At 44.5% G+C, this 19,660-nt stretch overlaps 1 protein-coding gene across 2 annotated transcripts; it reads right to left on the bottom strand.

The window, feature by feature from the left end:
* Positions 1–762: 762 nt before the first annotated feature.
* Positions 763–18,834, bottom strand: LOC128327817 (CD59 glycoprotein-like). Of its 2 annotated transcripts, none has more exons than XM_053257090.1 (4): positions 18,812–18,834; positions 9,135–9,210; positions 5,604–5,699; positions 763–1,437 (listed from the first exon to the last, which is right to left on the bottom strand). In XM_053257090.1, exons 2-4 carry the CDS (start codon positions 9,184–9,186, stop codon positions 1,232–1,234), a joined length of 354 nt encoding a protein of 117 aa, XP_053113065.1. In that variant the 5' UTR covers positions 9,187–9,210; positions 18,812–18,834; the 3' UTR covers positions 763–1,231. The 2 variants fall into 2 exon arrangements, with proteins under 2 accessions (XP_053113065.1, XP_053113062.1); XM_053257087.1 differs by lacking the exon at positions 18,812–18,834 and adding an exon at positions 18,518–18,704.
* Positions 18,835–19,660: the final 826 nt, after the last annotated feature.

The raw sequence follows: 19,660 nt of genomic DNA, 5'->3' as shown, positions 1-19,660 counted from the left end.
AGGGAAGTTACGCCATTTCCTGAGGCGATTGGTATAGATTTGGGTGTCATCAGCACCCTGAACCAAAATCCCTTGATTATCTCTCTCCACCATTTCATGTGGATGTTAAAAAGCATTGGTGACAGTATGCAGCCCTTTGGAGGACTGACAGGGGCGTAGCTATAATTGAGCGAAAGGGTTCGAAGAACATGGGCCCCCAGCTCCTAAGGGCCCTCCAGCTCCATCCCTCCCTATTTTCTTCATTATCTTCCTCACTCGGGGGGGCCGCCAGAGAGAGGGATGAACACGGGCCCCCTCTCCCCTAGCTACGCCCCTGGGGACTGAAAAGGCTATTTTCATTGAACTAGCCCCCACTATCACAGTATTTCCAGATTAGGGTTAAATTGGCAATGACTGAACAGCATGCGGAGTTAGGATTTTGTTTTTGCCCCAATGTACATGACTTTATGTTGAAAGTTATGTTACCCATTCACACAATGTGGAGAGCTGCTTTCAGGACCCCTCTGCAGTTGACCTCTGTTTTCACCATCCGAGATGGCATCTTCTGCATGTGACCACTTCTTAAATCAACTGTTGATACAATTTATGCAGAAACCCAGAGTAGCTCTTAAGGGTTGTTCACCCCACATTTAAGAAGTTGCAATTACAACCCAAAACTGTCTCTGAGTTGCTTAATTGTCTGAAATGCTGCCAAGTGTAACAATTAGAGTAGTGCACAGGTACATGATTTCAAATTCAGATCAGAGGGAGGATGCCATAAGCCAGACTTATCAGCATTTTTTATTACAAGTTTATTTCAGTGTTGTTGAATAACTGATTTCCAATACAATAAACATCAGGACAACTTGCAGAAAGAGCCCCCTTCAGATCTTCTGCCAATCCTCTGAGGATAGTCCTCATGATCATGCATTTGACCCTACCCCGGCGGATTGGGTTCCACGACAGACCATGCAGTGGGGATTGATTTATTTTTTAACTGAAAAAGATCCAAATGTAAAGTAGCCACTATACTGTAATAAATTCTTACAAATGGATATGCATGGAATTCAGCAGCGCTGAGAGATTCAAAAGCTTTCCCAAAACATTTTACTCATCTCATGATCATTTACCTCCGTGAGACATTTTAGTTAAAAGCAGCATTCTACTTTGCAAAGGTGAAATTCAGAGAGCAGACTGGTTACAAATGTTTCCCTGAATTAAAAAGCACTTCAAAGACTAATCAAGCCTGTTTTTAGAAGCCTCTTCTGCTCCGAAGCATCCAGATTACAACCAGAGAAACTAAACCAAGAACTATCTCACTACATGTTGTTTTGGGGCTGCTATTACACAAGTCTTTCTGACAGCAATGAAATCTAAAGTTGTTGAGAGTAAAGTCTATGGAAATGTATTCATTAGTGCATCGGGAATATTTCCAGCACTTGGAGACATTTCTTCCACCTTAAAAACAAGAAAATGAACTTGCATTATATAAATTCATTTACTGGGCACAGAGTGTGTTTGTGTCTAAGATATGAAGAGAAGGTATGTGGTCTGTTTGATAGCTCTACAAAGAAAAACATGCAATGGTCAACCAGTCAAAAGACTATATTAATGGATTATATTAAATACAGTAAGGTTGCAATCCTGCATGTACTTCCTTGCAGGGAATATGTAAACATGCAACAAATATCCAGTTACTGAACTGTCCTGAACCCATATTTATATTCTTCTCCAACTTAGTAAGAATATATTTGGAGATACTGCATTTACAAGTTATTTAAGTGTCCATGTAGCCTCCAGTTCTGAACTTTCACCTTAAGCTTCATCAGCTTCAAAACACAGAAAGAATGTGCATTAACTGAAACAGTTTCTTGATTTTGCACGTACTATGTGTAAAAACAAACATTTTTATTCTACTTGATGTAGGAATTTAAGGCTGTGTTGTACAGAAGCCAGGCCACTAGGCTGCAGAAGCAGTTCAGAAGACTCTCAGACTGCACTCTATCTAGCAGCATTTGAAGTTCCTCCTTGTTTAGTAATCTAATTAACACAACAGCAATACTATCCATAATGGTACTACTTTTGAATCCAGAACTAGCAGCAGTGTGAGCTGGCTGCAACACTACTTTCAGACAATGGCTTGAACTGCATCTAATATATTCCAAATACATATTTTTGAAGAGCTTTTCCCATTTTCACCAAACGTTTCCCCATGACCTGAAGTTGTTCTAGTAAGAACTAATCAACCTACTTTCTTATTCACTGTCTCTACATCTGGACTAAATTTGGTGCAAATCGAGGTCCACAAGTTGCACCTTTAATGTTCATGTGTCCACCGTCTTAGATCAGGGTGGATGTCATCATTACAAAATGAACCATTGAGGTGTCCTTGTGTGTCACTCACTACAGCTGTTCCAGATTTGGTTCAAATCAGTTAAGACAGTCCTCAAGTTAGTGAACTTGTGCCTCAAACATCCACACGTCTGCCATCTTGGATTGGGGTAGATGCAGGGGCATATCTAGCATGGGGCAGGCAGGGCACGTGCCCCGGGTGCCACTTGAAGGGGAGGCACCATTTTTTAAAATGAAAAAACAAAAAAACAAAATGGCCACCAAAAACAAAATGGCCACCACACATGCTCAAATGGCCTCTGAGACCCCCTAGGCCATGTTAGGCCTCGCAGAGGCCATTTGAGCATTTGCAGCAGCCATTTTGTTTTCAGTGGCCATTTTAAAAAATATATTTTTTAATGGCCACTGTACATGCTCAAATGGTCCCTGTGAGGCCCTAGGCCTTGCCAGGCCTCACAGAGGCCATTTGAGCATGCGTGGCAGCCTCCAAAATGGCCACCACACCAATCTTTGCAAGCCTAAACAGGCGGTGAATTAAGAGGCTGGTGGGGGGAGGGGGAACCTTTGCAGGCCCCCACCCCACCCTTTAGGGAGCCCCCCAAAGGGGCTACAGGTATTTTTTTTAATTTAATATTATATAAGTCACTGTACATCTATGTACAGAGAATCAGGGCTTGTGGATACTGATCTGAAGCTTATGAGTTAGGATTGTATTCATTTGCTCTTACTTTGCTTCTTGTAATAAGTGAGTTATATGTGATGTCTTAATAATATGGCTTTCAATGGTGAGTTTGTCTTTGAATCAGTGTGAAATCCTTAGTATTAAGGCTACTGGGAGTTTCTTGCTCTCTTTCTCTCATTTTTACTGTCTTTCTGAAATACTAGAATATATTCTAAGCAGTGACACAGTTTACTCTGCATATCCTTTAATTATTTTCAGAATATCTGGGAAAAGTCAAATTCTCCATTGATTTTTAAAACCTATGTAATAGTGATGCTACAATGCATAGGAGAGAATGAGACAGGCACTTCTGTTTAGTTTTCCAAGTACACCTCCACATAGTATTTGGGTATTTCATGAGCTCCAGCATACTGTAATTTGTAGTTTTCCAGCATTTTTTGGTCTGGCTACGTCCACTGCTAAATAGTTTTTGAAATATTAAAAGATTAACGAACTTGACTTTTATTTTTCAGCTGATATTATGGTAAAGTTATCTGAAAGATGGGTGTCAGATGTTTGGACAGGGGGCGCAGTTTCAGTGCTTGCCCTAGGCGCTATTTTCCCTAGATACACCTCTGGGTAGATGACATTATCACAAACTATGCTGTTGAGGTGTCCCTATGTGTCCCCACAACTGTACCTGATTTGGTTCATATTGGTCCAGGCATTGTGAAGATGAATGTGGGGGGGGGGGAGAGGGGGGACACACACAGCCAGGAGATCTCATAAGCCTACTGGAAAGTAGGCTAAAAATGGAGGAGTGGAGAAAGGCATTTTTAACAAGTTCTTGTATCACCCGTATGTCCTTTATTCCTCAGACCCACAACTAAAGCTTGAGCCAGTTTGTCCATTAAAGCTAGCTCTAGTTTAAATACACTATGCAGACAATGTTTATAAATAGTGAGTATTTCACCTTAATTTAGTTAGTTAAAAACTATCCACGTATTATCCAAGATTTATACAAATTTAATCCATGACCATGGTGGAGAGTCCTATTGCTAGGGAGACTCTGGATAACTCTGAAGGAGTACTGGATCTAAAGGACCTTCTGGATTCCAAGGTAAATTTGTAGCAAGAAGTATATTTTATTAGTTTTCACCAGCTGCATCTCTTCATTGACCTCTTACCTAGATTATAATGCACTATATCCGAGCCTACCCTTTAACACAGCTTCAATACTTCAAGTGCTGCACTTGTTACAAGTCTGTTTCATAGTTAGTCAAGTTGCTACTCATCATTTAAAGCGCCATACAGCATGGCTCCTTCAGTAGCCAGGAGAGAGCATACCTCTTTATTCATTACATCCAATCACTCACAAATCTGCTGCAGATGCCACATCCATTGGAAGTCAATATCCAGCACCTTTAGCTATGGTTCTGTCTGGAGGAAGTTACCACCAGGCCAACATCTTGGCCCATTTAGTACCTGATCCAACATTAAAGTTATTAAAGCCACATTTTATTTTTTCCTTCTGGTGAAGAACCGTAGATTCCTTTTGTACACTTATTGTTGATGTTTTAAAGTTTTGAGAAATGTTTCCCACTTTGAGAGTCCTTGGGAGTCTAGATTTATACATACCATTTTGCAGTGTAGATAAAGTCTACAACAAGCTGGACTGCTAGATCACCCACCAAGGGAAAGTTTCTTCTAGAAGACAGTGCCCCTTGCCTTCAGGGTGAACTTCTATGGTCCTCACATACTCATATGAGCACTTCACATTGTGAAATTATGTGGAACTGGAATGTTGGGACTATATCAGTTCTAAAGCTCTCTCTCTACAACTATAAATTTAAGGCCACACTTACCTTAATAGTTACTTTGTTCTAAAAATACATACAACTTTATTCAGGAAATATATTTAAGATTATTGTACTTAATAAAAGACAGACTTGCACACAATCTTCCTTTGGATAGGGAGGGTTTTTTTTGGTTGTTTTTTTTTTTTTAATGAAGTCTTAAATCCAAAACATCACAAGCACATGTGATGAAGCACATCACATTTTTGGAAAAGTACAAAAATCTTTTGACATTCATATTTTTGTTTGAATGATTGATGCAACTCATTTTGCACTGACAGGTGGCTTTGTGCCATTTGTTTTCCATATTCTAGATCAGAGGTAGGCAACCTGAGCTCTCCAGGTGTTGAACTACAACTCCCATCAGCCACAATAAATTGTGGAGAGCCAAGGTTGCCTACCCCGATCTAGAGCACAGCATAAGAACTATTAATGAAAAATGCAATTCCAAAAAGCCAGTCAAACAAATCAATGTGTTCAGTACCAAGATGAACATGTGTAATTGCTCGACAACCAAGATCATTCAAGGAAAGGTCTCACTTCAGTGTCAATATATAGGACAAAGGAAACATATATTGAAATGCCATACAAGCCACTGTGTCCAAAAAACACTTGAAACATGTTATGTAGAAGCCAGCAGAGAGGCTGACCTTGGAGCGTACACCTTTGTTTCTAAAGCAGGAATACAACTCAATATGTACTTTAATTGCACTCCTCAAAAAGCAAGTGTGGGTGACAGAAAGTAGCGTTCTTACCAAACCTGACGATTAAGCAAGCATCCTTGTCAGGTGAGCACTCCTCTTCAGTTCTGCATGAACCAGGATCACAATTATAACACTTTAAGGCACCTCCTAAACAAAAGAAAAGCAGACCAACTAAATGCAGGCTTCACTGCTGCAACTGGACTCTGGGTAGAGATTAAACTTTCTAGTATATTGGTCTAGCAGTACATTAAAGAATCATATTCTATATTAGTTTATGAAGTACACCAGTTTTTTTCTTATTAGGCAGGTGTGATGCAGAATTCTATGAGTAGGTTTATCGCATGGTCAGTGCTGGAGGACAGGTGGAAGAATTCTTCTGTAAAATCAGCTTTGAGCCAGGGAGGTATTCCAACTCTGGCTGCTGGGTTTAAATTTTCAGCAGGCTTAGCAGAGGCGGCAGTTTGATAACACAGTCTCCAGTCTGGGCCTTCTGCAGGGAGCTCTCATGGCATGATCAGAGCTACCTGGTACATCAAAGTTGTAGCACTATTACTGTGGGAAACTGTGCCTTTTAATTTAATGAGCCTGCTGACTATTGTGGGGAGGGCAGTACAGTACTTCCCACACAAAAGCAAAATGAAAATATACTAACTTAAGCAGTTCTGAATAGCCACTTAAAACAACATACTAGTGACTGCAGCATGGTAATTCAGTAGTTTCTGTTCCAATTCAAAGGACACTAAATGGAGGTAGTGCAAGGGTTCTTTCACATTATTTATTCATTTATTTGTTATTTAAAATATTTCTATACCGCCCAAAACATGCGTCTCTGGGTGGTTTACAATTATTTAACACATTAAAAACATTTAAAACCCAGCATTAAAATTTCAAAACTATAAATCTAATTAAAAGCCTGGGTGAATAAATGTGTCTTCAGTGCCCTTTTAAAAGTTGCCAGAGATATGGAGGCTCTTATTTCAACAGAGAGAACATTCCAAAGTCCAGGGCAGCAACAGAGAAGGCCTGCCCTGAGTAGCCACCAGATGAGTTGGCAGCAACCACAGACGAACCTCTCCAAATAATCTTAACAAGCAGTGTGGCTCATGGCAAAGAAGACGTTCTCTTAAATACCCAGGGCCTAAGCTATTCAGAGCTTTATAGGTAACAACCAGCACCTTATATTTTGCCCAGAAACGTATTGGCAGCCAGTGTAGCTCTTTCAACACAGGAGTAATATGGTTTCTCCTAGATGACCCAGAGACCAACCTGGCCGCCGCATTCTGTACCAACCGCAGTTTCCAGACTACGTACAAAGGCACCCCCACATAGAGTGCATTGCAGTAATCCAACCTAGAGGATACCAGCATATGTACTACCGTTTTGAGGTCGTTCATCTCAAGATACGGGAGCAGCTGGTGTATCAGCTGAAGCCGATAAAAAGCACCTCTGGCCACCACCTCAACCTGGGACACCAGGGAGAGGTTCAGACCCAGAAGCACTTCCAGACTGCGCACCTATTCCTTCCGGGGGAGCATGACCCCATCCAGAACTGGCAGATCAAAACTGTCTCCTGAGTTCCAAACCCACACAATAAGTACCTCAGTCTTGTCTGTTTTCACCCTCAGTTTGTTATCCCTCATCCAGCCCATTACCACCTCCAGGCAGCCATTCAGGGAGGTTATGCTTTCTCCCCATTATGTTGACATGGAGAAATAGATTTGCATGTCATCAGCATATTGATAACACCCTGCACCAAATCTCTTGATGATCTCTCTCAGTGATTTCATGTAGATGTTAAACAACATCAGAAACAATATGGAGCCCTGAGGGACACCATACCGAAGTTCAGTTTTTGAAGAACCACCATCTCCAAGAAACACCATCTGGAATCTGCCAGTGAGGTAGAAGCGGAACCACTTCAAAGCAGTGCCTCCCACCCCTAGTCCCCTCAGATGTTCCAGAAGGATACTACAGTCAATAGTATCAAAAGCCACTGAGAGATCCAAAAGGGCCAACAGATTCACACACCTTCTGTCAATTCCCAATTGAAGATCATCTATCAGGCCAACCAAGGCAGTCTCCACCCCATAGCCCACCCCAAAGCCAGTTTGAAATAGGTCTAAATGATCAGTCACCTTCCATGGCTGGGCAAGGTGATTGAGAAGGTGGTGGCCTCCAAGACCACCTGAAGCAGGGAGGCCACCATCTTCTCAATCACCTTGCCCAGCCATGGAAGATTGGAGGCAGGCCTGTAATTGCTAAACTCTGAGGGATCCAAGGCAGGCTTCTTCAGAAGCGGTCTAATCATCACTGTAGTGGGGAACCAGTCTTCTGTGGTTTCATCCTATGCCGCAGCAGAAATGTTTGTACCACATGGTGCTAGGCCTTCAGTTGCACAGATGCTTTCCACATCATCACACATCTTTGTTGCCAGTGAAAAAATCAGCTCTTGTACCATGGCAGTAAACTATAAAAAAATCCTATGGGAGTATTTGGATGAACTGATGAGACAGCTAGACTAGTATTTTGACTGTGGCAACAAGATAGAGATTCTCCAGAGTCTCAGAAGGCAGGTCCAGGTTTTATTGCAACTACTTCCAGAGATGGCAAGGAAGGGAAATGCCAGCACATACAGGCTGCATGCAGATTATTGCTACACAGAAGCAGTTTTCTCCTTGGTCTATACACAACCATAAACACCCAGCTGCATCTCTTCAGCTAGAGCTAGGCCTTCTTGACCTTCCAAACACCCAGTAAAGGCCACCTCCCAAGCACAGAGGTCCTTCATCTGCTACCAAGGGCCCCAGTGGGGGGGAGCTGGTCTTGTAGTAGCAAGCATTAATTGTCCTCTTTGCTAAGCAGGGTCCACCCTGGTTTGCATTTGGACAGAAGACTACATGTGAGCACTGTAAGGTATTTCCCATAGGTGATGAGGCTGCTCTGGGAAGAGGTTCCAGGTTCCCTTTCTGGCATCTCCAAATAGAGCTGGGAAAGACCCCTGAGCCTGTAATCTTGGAGAAGCCACTGCCAGTCTATATAGACAATACTGAGCTAGATGGACCAATGGTCTGACTCAGTATAAGGCAGCTTCATATTTTCCTAACCCACAAGTTTCAATGGGCAGGTTTGAACTATTGCTGGTTAGCACACACAATCAGGTCAGGTTCACACTGAGGGACTGCCTACCCTGACATGCTATCGGGGTGGTCATCTGAATCTCACCTCTACATGAACTCCAAAACAGGAAATGCATGTAGAGGAACAATTCCTACTAACACCCCACTTATGCAATTAAAGGATGCCCTGACAGCATATCAGGAAATCATCCAATGATGTCAGGATGGGCATGCTCTAAGCATGACCCCATTCCAATTGCATGTGCCAGCCAGTAACGGTATGAACTGGCCCTATATTTGCCACTCTTGGGAGACTTTCAGACAGCAGCAACCTGTCTCCAAGTTCCAAATGACCCTTAAAACATGCCTGATCTGCTCTGCCCCGCCCCGCCAGGAATTCAATTGGGTTCCTTGCTCTAGTTTTACAATAAAGTGTTTTCCTTTACTGGACCACTCAAATACTTACCAAGACAGCAGAACAAAAACAGTGTGGCGATAGTGATCAAGATACCCTTCATCTTCTCAGTTTTCCCCTCCTTGACCTATAAGGCAACAATACTGTTCCAGGATTATCAATATAAATTGTTCTGGACTAAAATGAGCAGCTCACCCAGTTGGCTTGGGTATGTCTAATTCTACATAGAACTGGACTGCACAACTACAACCTTATGTACACCAACCTGGCTTAAAATGTTTACTTTTCACAGTATTAAGTGGGGTTTACTTCTGTGTAAATATGCATAGCACCAGGCTGTGGTGCTGTACAGTATTTTGCAATCTTGCTCAAGTACCAAACAGGCAAAGATGGGATATCCTGTTAATCTCAGCTTTTCAAAAGCAAGTTCCGAGTCCTTATGAGGGAGGCTGGGGGTGGAAATGGTATAGGTAATGCCTGGTATGTTTCCCAGACTATGGGAAACACCTATATCGGGCAGCAGCAATACAGGAAGATGCTGAAAGGCATTATCTCATACTGTGCAGGAGATGGCAATGGTAAATCCCTCCTACCAAAGACAACCACAGGAATCTGTGGGCGCTGCGAATCGACACCAACTCGATGGCACATTTTACCTTTAATGCCTGATGAGCACTCAGAAGCTGCAGGATGGGGCAGGCAGGAATAAAAGACTTCTAGTTAATAGATCCTAAGCCTCTCTCATGACTAGGGGACACGGTGTCCAACTACACAGGTTACAAAATTCAGCTCTCTTTTGGATTACCCTGGTACAGGGCTTTAATTTTAGCAATGCCCTAACTGCATGTCCAGGTCAGTTTCTAACACCTGATAGTTTTAACCACAGAGACTTAGATCAGTCATTTTGTCACAAAATGGGGATACAGGGCAAGGGAGAACACTTAAGGTTTTAAGCTACTTTTTTTAAAAAAATTGCCAGAGCCTTGGAAGCTATCACCACAGAGCAGTAAGTTGGCAAGGCAGAGCCAGTCACTATGGGGGCTTGGGGAGATGAAGCCAGTCAAAAAACAGAAGTTTACATTGATGGAATAAGTGACTAACATCAAAACCACAGAATTCCAGGATAATTTTGTTGCAGGACAGGAAGAAGCAAGTGAAGAAGAATTAATGGGAGCCACCACCCCAGTCACTCAAAGAGCTAGGAGATTAAAAACAGTGGAGCCATGATTCTTAGTCTTGACTTGAACAAAGTGAGGAAGCAGCAACACCTGGAGAGCAGCTTCAGATAAGCTCAGGAACTCCCAAGATTCCCAATAGCTGCTCCTGTTATATGGAGGAGTTGCTGTGTGCATTGTACTTTTGAATATTTTAAACAGTCACATTCAGAGATGCGAGCACAAAATTCCCAAGTAATGTCAGTATTTCCATTTAACACATAGTTTAGTTTAGTTTAGTATTTATTTACGGTCTTTGACCAAATGATACAACACATTTACATTTACAAAAAGAGAAAACAAAACATACTTTCAGCAAATTTGAAACATTAAATAAAAACCAGTTAATCACTTAAAATGGAGTACATGTGCATATTGTAGCTTCCCAGAAGCCTCAGAGACTCTATTCCTTTGAGGGCCGTAATCTTGAGGCCACATAACAAAACTTGGCTACTGCGGCAGACGTTGATATATCCTTGTCATCTAATAAGTACGTTACCACCAGGTCATAGTCTTTTCCATTCAGATCTTTTAATAATGGTCCAATAAGTTGATGTCTTACGTCCTGATATATAGGGCATTTCAACAAAATGTGGGCCATAGTTTCGACCGCCTGATCGCAAGGACATTTCCTTTCTTCATAGGGTAATTTTGCGTATTTCCCGTACAGTAAAGCCGATGGGAAAACGTTAAACCTAGCCCTAGAGAAGGCCCATCTAAATTTACTTAAGGTGATTTTAAATAAGTATGCTGCTGGAGTAAGATCTGCCTTAGCACAGATTGATTTGTAGAAAAGCGGTAAGCTGGCCTTCTCAGTTTGTAAATCTATGTCTATCAATCTCTGTCTCACCAGTCTACGGGCTGTGTTTTCGCCGGCCTCCAGCAGTAGGGCAGGAGATAGTCCACTCTGACTAAACATTTAACACATATACATCTTGTTTTCCTGTCATTTAACAAAAAGTCTCCAAAAACCATGTTGTTGGGGAAAACCACGTTGTCGGGGAAATCGTTGCTCAAACCTTCAATAAGTTACATTTTCGTACTGAAGCAAGCCTAACCCAAGCAAGCAGTGTACACAATGGATCACTTATCACTAGTTTGTTATTCATCTCAATGTGTTTTGTTGGTGCAGCGCTGTCGTAGCAGAGCATAGGTTGCTAATCCCCAACTTGGTTGTGGTAAGAACACTCAGAGACAAGAGTAAAATCACAGGTAGCATGTACTGAGTTAAATGGCACTCACATGATATACAGTCCTCAGTTGGTCCAGATACACATATATACATTCAAAGAAGACACAGATTACAGCAGCAGATTGGAGCCAGGTGGACCACAGTGGAGCAGGGATGTGCATGGTCCGGACTAGTCCGGACCGGCACCGAGGGGGGGTCTCCCTTTAAGGGCGGGGGTTAAGAACTTACCCCTCCTGCCGCTTTTCCCCCTCCAGCGCTGTCTTTTTTAGTGAAGATTTTGGGGCGGCAGCGTTCTTCGCTGCCACCCCTGCCCCCGTCGTCGCCCGGCAGTCTCCCTCAGAGTAGTACGCATGCGTGCGCGGCGACGCGCGCCTGCCTGTTACCGCCATGCGTGCACGCCACCTACATCACGTGTGCTACGTGTGATGTAGGCAGTGCGCGCGGCGGCAACAGGTGCGCGCGCATCGCCGTGCGCGCATGCGTACTACTCTGAGGGAGACTGCCAGGCGACGACGGGGGCAGGGGTGGCAGCGAAGAACGCTGCCGCCCCAAAATCTTCACTAAAAAAGACAGCGCCGGAGGGGGAAAAGCGGCAGGAGGGGTAAGTTCTTAACCCCCGCCCTTAAAGGGAGACCCCCCCCAGTGCCGGTCCGGACCATGCACATCCCTACAGTGGAGCAGTGTGGACCACTGTGGACAAGTGACACTTGCTTGGGCCTCTGTTATATACTAGCCCTAACCAATCATGTTTAGCCGGCTCACATGACCTTGTTACATTTCTGCTGACTAGGTTCACCTGTTGGTAGTTTCACTGATTGCAGCAGTGACTTGCACCTTGCACTGCCTGACAGGAAATATCTCCTGACATGTTTTATTAGTTCTCCTAAGATGCCAGGGAATCCAATTTCTCCCTAACTCGCTCATAGCTATCAAAGCCTAATCAGCAGTTCTGCAGAAACAGACTTTCCACACATGCTTAGAAATGCACAGGCTTTGAAACAGAAACTTTTAAAATTACAATTTCTATAGCCAGGATGACACGAAAAATAAGAAGACATCATAAAATAGTTGGCCATTCATGCAGTCACATGAGGAGGGAAATAGGGAAAGGACTAGCCAGGAGTCCTATAAGTATATAGGAAAACCGTGGGTTTTAAAAAACAAAAACACAGATGCCCCTCCAAAAATCAAAGGTTCCCACATGGGCTGTGCACAAATAATGCTCTCAGCTCTGAACATTAATTGAGAGCTTGCTACATGATTTACTTTAGTCTGTGGGCGGGGGGGGGGGGAGAGAAGAATGTACATCTGATTTATACCAATGGTTTCTCATCCGGGACGTGCATGTGGAAGGCTGCTTCTGCACACACATTTCTCTAAATGGAGCATGGCAAGGAGGTGTTTGTAGAGAAGGGAGATAAACAAAGCCCCCCCACCCCCACACTTTGTCCTGCTTCTCTTCACCTGCCCTCAAGATTTTGTATAAGTACAGCATGCTTGTGATTAACTGGGTATGTTTGTGACATCATAGCATAAGTGAATGTGCCACACCTTAGCCAGAGGCAACACCTGTACTACATGGCATAATTTTAGCAACACAGGAAGCTGCTTCTATCAAGACAGACCATTGGTCCACCTAGCTCAGTATTGTCTATATACAGACTGGCAATGGCTTCTCCAATGTTGCAGGCAGGAGTCTCTCAACCCTATCGTGGCAATGCCAGGGAGGGAACTTGGAAAATTCTGCTTACAAGTACTATTCCCAGAGTGGCGTTGTCCCCTAAGGGGAATATTTTACAGTGCTCCTATTCAAATGCAAACCAGGGCAGACCCTGATTAGCAAAGGGGACAACCCATGCTCCCTAGCACAAGACCAGCTCTCCTCCCTTAATTTTACTAGCAAGAATGTAAAAAGAGACAATACCTTGTGTAGTGATCAGCCACCCCGCCCACTAAAGAGTTAACAGGGAGTGAACCTTGTCTTGACTGGCATGCTGGTGAACTCGAGGTCAGCCAATCAATACACCAGGTGGGTTGGACCTAGAGAGCAGTTGTGGGGGATTCTTGGAACAAGAAGGGCAGGTCTTTGTGAGAGAAGCAGGACATGTGGCCATGGAGTTTGGCTGCAGGAGAATGGCTCTGTGGATCCTTGAAAATAGGAGGGCAGGAAGCTTGAATTCTCATCCTCAGTGGTAAAACTGCCGCCCTGTAACCAGAAGGTTAGAAGTTCGATTCTGACCAGGGGCTCAAGGTTGACTCAGCCTTCCATCCTTCCGAGGTCGGTAAAATGAGTACCCAGAATGTTGGGGGCAATATGCTAAAATCATTGTAAACCGCTTAGAGAGCTCCGGCTATAGAGCAATATATAGATGTAAGTGCTATTGCTATCCAAAGTTTGGTGAGGAAGCCTGGGCTTTGGCTTCAGGAAATTTAGTCTAGGGAAAAGTTTGTTCAGACTTTATGTTAGAATTTCTATTTCTTTAGTGTGTGCCTTGTATATCCCTGATACTGTTTTAGTATTGATTACTTGCATCATAATTAAAATAAACACTAGCCTACGTCTATTCTAGCTAGGGTGTTGCAAAAGACTCTAAACATTTAAATGTGCATTAAGACAACCTATTTTTGTAATCCTATTAAGTATTCTTAGCTGTATTTAAAGCTGAGAAAGCCTCAGAAGGGAGCAGTCTGCAGTACTTGAATAACACTTTTTTAAAGTCTTTTTTTACAAGCCTCTCTGAGTTGGTTTTTAACTCGGGAAAGAGTGGGGGTGAAGCAGGGAATTCTCTGGAGCAAACACGTCCTCAGACACTCAGTAGGTAACAGTTTTTCTCATCCTGTGTAAGCTTACACATGGAAGGTTTTTGTATTTGTCCATAGGGACCTTGAATTATAGCACCCAATCCACTGGTCCGGATCTCTGCAAGTTTTAGGGTGCTTGGTGGCAGCTTTTTGAATCTACCAATAATTACAGAATGGTTTTAGGAAAAGCCTAGTCATGCAGCTCAGCAGAAATGATTCAGCATTTCTTTCCCACACACGAGTGAGCTTGCTCTGAGACAAAGGCTATAACCTGCTACACCTGGTTAAAAAGAACTTACATCTCTCAGACATAAAGAACTTAGCAGTAGACAGTCTAGCCTATCATGTGGAGCAGTACCTAAACCATTTTCTCATGAGCAGGTCCAGTGATGGGAGGGCTAGCCTCCATAGCAAGAGCCCTTCCCATCAAACACATCTACATCCTATAGCAAGCAGGCAAATCTTCTGGCTGGGAAGGGCTCCATCTTGGACAGTAAGCTAGAACCCTACTCAGCTTGTCCTCCCTTCCATGAAGAAGAAAGATTCACAAACCCCAACTTCTCCTAGGCTGTGTCTGCACATGCAGGGGGAGAGAAAATGAATGCCACTCAAGTAATACCTAAGCTTTTGGCAAATTGGAGGGCTGCAATAGGGTTCTTTTCAGTTTCCTTATTGGTTGCAGTGGTCCTAGAAATACAGAAAGGGGACCTCTAACTTCTTCAGTGCATTCATCATCAAGACACTCTTGAGCAACCACTCCAAATCAAGAACTTCCTTTAAAACCAACTTGCAATATGGGACCCACTAAAAATGGTTCACATTGTATGTGTTCATATTTCACCACCATCACGAGATATAATCTCGTGATATAACTTGGAATCTCGAGATATAACTTGGAATTCCCTATTAATTATCCGAAGACCAATGTTCTAGATAACACTTTACAGCTGCACCTAGATATCCAGCTAGACAACTCCCTAAGCTTCCCCAGATAGAACTGTTGCAGGAAGAAGATTAAGCAGCAGAATATATCCAATTTGTTAATGCAAGGCAAGAGCCTCTGATGTGGGCTATATCAGACAACTGTCCAACAACATACGTGATCAGGACAGGGACATACCATGAGCAAGCCCACCCCCAACATCACTGCAGGATATCTTCACACACTGTGGGGGGTGCCTTTAATCTCATGAGCAGGGTGTTCACCCGAGTTGCCCCTTTGACCACACTCCAAAATCCTGTTTAAGGTTCCAGTGACATCAGGGCAGGCATGTCTTGGCATGTCCCCATCCCGATTGCATGTGTTGGCAGGCAGTTGTCTGAACCAGGTTTATAGACTAGTTCCACAGCCAGCTGTAAGGAACATCACTTCACATATACACAATATTTCACATATACACAATATTAAGACCCTTACTGGCCATCTCTATTTTGTCACAGATATGAAGCTACACCTTACTCAAAGAACTCTGGGGCCTAACCACAGGGAATACTTGTGGTTTCTATAGCAATCCAGAACCAGACTGATTTTAAAGCCCCAAAGCATCTGTAACGGTCACCCGCCGGTTCTTTAAGTTTAGTTCAGATTTTTGTGCTTATATCTTGCTTGGAGACTGGAGAAGGACAAGGAAGCACACTCTGGCTTCTGCCACCAAACAGATTATTTATTATTATTATTATTATTATTATTATTATTATTACTACATTTCTATCTCGCTCTTCCTCCAAGGAGCCCAGAGCGGTGTACTACATACTTGAGTTTCTCTTTCACAACAACCCTGTGAAGTAGGTTAGGCTGAGAGAGAAGTGACTGGCCCAGAGTCACCCAGCTAGTACCATGGCTGAATGGGGATTTGAACTCGGGTCTCCCCGGTCCTAGTCCAGCACTCTAACCACTACTCCACGTTGCCCCCTTGCTTCCTAGGGGGATCAGTTTCTTCTTCCACCCACCCTACTGTTTGCCAGAGAAGGCACCACTTCAGGGAGCTCCTTGCCCCTCCCTCCCTGAAAGAATTTTGCTCCTACTGCCTATTGATCAGGGGCTGAAGAAGCAAAGAAGACAGCCTCTGTCATCTGGCAGAAGAGGTTGTTACTAAGGAGTTACTGGTTGTAAACTGCCTTGTGAATCATCGTGATCAGAAGCCCTAGCATAAGCCTCTGAGAGTACATCCTGTACTTTATTATGCAGTTATTTGAACGCTGAGTGTTAAACCAGAAGGGCTGGGCCACATTGCATAAACTGTCAAGCAAATTTGGTTTCGAAGCTATCTGGGGTACCTGTTTTTGGGGTCTTATTTTGTATCTGTTACCTTTAGTGAATCTTCCTTTCTCTTATTTGAAAACAGGTTCTATCCTGCTCTTATGCAAGAACCACTCTGCAACACTAGCACAAACGGTTTTTATTTTACCTAAAACCAGCTACTATTTCATGACCTGGGATATCCTTAGAGAGCCCTGGCGGGGTACGGGGTCCAGGGCAAGTCAGCCAGTGCAGGGCCCCCTTCCAGTTAATTCTAACGGGGGTTAAAAGAGGCCCAGGGCGGTCGCCCTGCTTGCCATGCCCTAAGGACAGCCCAGTTCATGACACACATATAACATGTTAAGCCTGAAACGTTAAGAGATAAGTTCAGAAACAGGCTGTGGCTATGCGAATGGCACCCTGTCCCTGTATGCAAGATGGTGTCAAAACCCAGATCACAAGCCTATACATAGAGAAGCAATCTCAAGGTGCCATCTGGACAGACAAGACTGCGTTTTCCTGTACTTTGTTGGGCAAGCAAGCTACATAATGTATATGAGGCAGAGGGAAGAACAGAGAGACCATCTTGAGGATTTATCCAGGACTAGGCCTAGAAGCTTCAAGGAGGGCAGCTACAATAGTGAGAGACGAAAGGGGAGGTACATGCATCACAGTGCTGGGGGCTGCACACACCCCCAACAGGGGCATTGCTATAATAGGACAAGGGGAGACTGGGGGCCCCCAGCCCCAGAGGCAAGTCACATGACTGACTCCCCCAGCCACACAACCACCTGGGCTTCCTTCAGTTCCTCCAAAATTGATGTGAGTGTTAAGACCTGGAGCTAACAGAACAGCATGTCTTTCTCTAGTACCATTAAATGACTTGCATAAATTTACAAAACCTTTAAAAAAAATAATTCAGGCTGATGTTCTATTGTGGCACATAGGTTTAGGGGTGTGTGTGTGTGTATGCTTTTTGTTACCACTATTCAGCCTCATTTAAGATTTATTTCATGAGTTGAGCTTCAGGGGGGGGGGGGGCATTTTAAAATCTTATCTCTGGACCCACTCCAACCTTGCTACGACCCTGCCCCCAAACAAACAAAATGCAAACAAGCTAGTAAGAGATCAGACTTACCAGCAGCCAAGGAGATCTTCAGAACAGGGGGCTTCCTCCAGCCCCTCCTCCCCTGCCTATAACTTCTTTTAGTCTTACTGGCTAGAACCGCAGCTACTCCAGCTAGTCCGATTCCTGGGGGCTGGTGGTCCTGGCACTCGTTTCAGCACAGGAAAAAAAAGTCTCCCCAATTGCAGTATTGCCAGAGGCATCTTCAGCCTTTTACAAAAACTAGCCAAGTTCTAGCTAGATTACATTCAGCTGCCTTGTTTCCTGTACGCCCTCCTGCTCTCCGGGGCTCCCAGGCTAGCTACACTCTGGGCTAGGGGCAGTCTTGGTTGCCCTTATATATAACTCCAGACAGCAGTATCAGCCCAAAAGCCTTCTATACGTCTTAGCCAGTATCACCCCTCATCCTCAAATCTCTCCGATAAACCAAAAGAACGCCGGATTCCCCGCTCCCCCCGCCCTTTCCCGCAAAACAGAATACTTAGAAGCTAAGCGACCGTGTAAAAGACAACGTACTTAACCGCTGGGGGGGGAACCACCAAGCAAGTCGTTCCCAATAGACGCCGCGCTCCCCAGGCCCTGCAACTGATTACAGCACAAAACAAAACTGCAATCTGGATTTATTTATTTTTAACCCTAGATTAGAATTTATATAGCCTAGACGGCAATTCTAAATTTATTGTCATTGGCTGAAGGTGGGTTTTGCGATCATTGATTGGCTTAAAACCCCCCGATGTTTCCAAGAATAATCATGCGCATTTGGCGCCTCCCGCGACCCCCCCCACCCCCTTCAACGGGAGTTCGGCGGGGCGATGAGATGGCGCTTTCCCCTTCCAAGGGGTGGGGACCGGATGAGCTCACCGTGTTCAGAGGTCTGTTTGCGGGCTGCGGGCTTTAAAAATGGTTGCAAGACGCCCAAAAGAAATATCTCACGCGTGATCAGAGAGAGAGAGAGAGAGAGAGTCAGCAGGACTATTGGGCTTCTGCTTTCCCGTCGCATCCACAGCGAAGTGCAGAAGCTGCCATATGAGGGAATTATAATTGGCAAGGGCGGCTCCAGAGAGGGGGGCAGGGCAGATACCGGTAGCTTCCTTCCACCCCAGGGCTGGTGCCAGACCATTTTGCGACCTAGGTCGTAAAAAGGGGTCCACCCACCTGTTCATATCAAACAGCAGTTTATTCCAGATGAGCAGAGACACAGATGAGCCCAGCCGCAGCTAGAGCAAGCCAAAAACGGTGCAGTTCAGGTGTTGATACCAAGTTAATGTAACAACTGTGAGGCTCCAGCACTTCTGAAAAGTCCACCAGGCCCAGCCCCTGATTAGCTGTCACTGCCAGAGCCACAGAGAGGTCTGTGGCAAAAGAACCTTGAGGCCGCCTTCTTGTGCCCCTTCCCTCAAAACACTGTCAGTGGATAATAGTACGATGGGGGCCCACAGCCTTGTGGCACTTCAGCATTGTTTGTTCCGCTGTCTGAACCCCTGTTCCACTTCTGGCAGAAGGGCTCCAGGGAGACTTGAGTCCTCTTGGGTGAGTGGGCCTCCCAGCAGGGGTGTAGCTATAACTGTGTGAATAGGTTCAAAGAACCCAGGCCCTTGGGGGCTCTCCAGATCCACCCCTCCCTATTTTCTTCATTTTCTCCCTCACTCTGAGTGGCTGCGGGAGGGGTGAACACAGGCCCTCTCTCTCCTAGCTACGCCCCTGGGCTTCCCCAAGGACATTGCTACTACCGGTAGCTACATAAAAGATCTGGGTGAGGGGAGGCTAGGAGCGCTGTCCCATGCTCTGTTCAGGTGCCTCCACAGCTGCATTTCCTTTCTGGAAGAAGTCATGGAGGGAGGAGTGGCTGATGAGATTCTGAGCCCAATGGGCCACCCCCTAATGATGCCTCTGGGCCTCCTGCTTCTGTGCTGTGTTCTGCTGTGGCCTGTAGCAGTGATATAGCAACCCCTCCTCTTTCTCTTCCCATCCAAAGCAGGCAAGCAAGTGGCAATTTGAAGGAGC

Source organism: Hemicordylus capensis, chromosome 1, assembly GCF_027244095.1.
Source record: "Hemicordylus capensis ecotype Gifberg chromosome 1, rHemCap1.1.pri, whole genome shotgun sequence".
Lineage (NCBI taxonomy): Eukaryota > Metazoa > Chordata > Lepidosauria > Squamata > Cordylidae > Hemicordylus > Hemicordylus capensis.
This window is presented reverse-complemented; position numbering and strand designations above follow the sequence as displayed.

Coding starts and splice junctions, on each gene's coding strand:
- LOC128327817 (XM_053257090.1), bottom strand. CDS start 9,186: ATGAAGGGTATCTTGATCACTATCGCCACACTGTTTTTGTTCTGCTGT. Junction 5,700..9,134: donor GTTTTTGTTCTGCTGTCTTG/GTAAGTATTTGA, acceptor TCTTTTGTTTAG/GAGGTGCCTTAAAGTGTTAT. Junction 1,438..5,603: donor TTGCTTAATCGTCAGGTTTG/GTAAGAACGCTA, acceptor CTTGTTTTTAAG/GTGGAAGAAATGTCTCCAAG.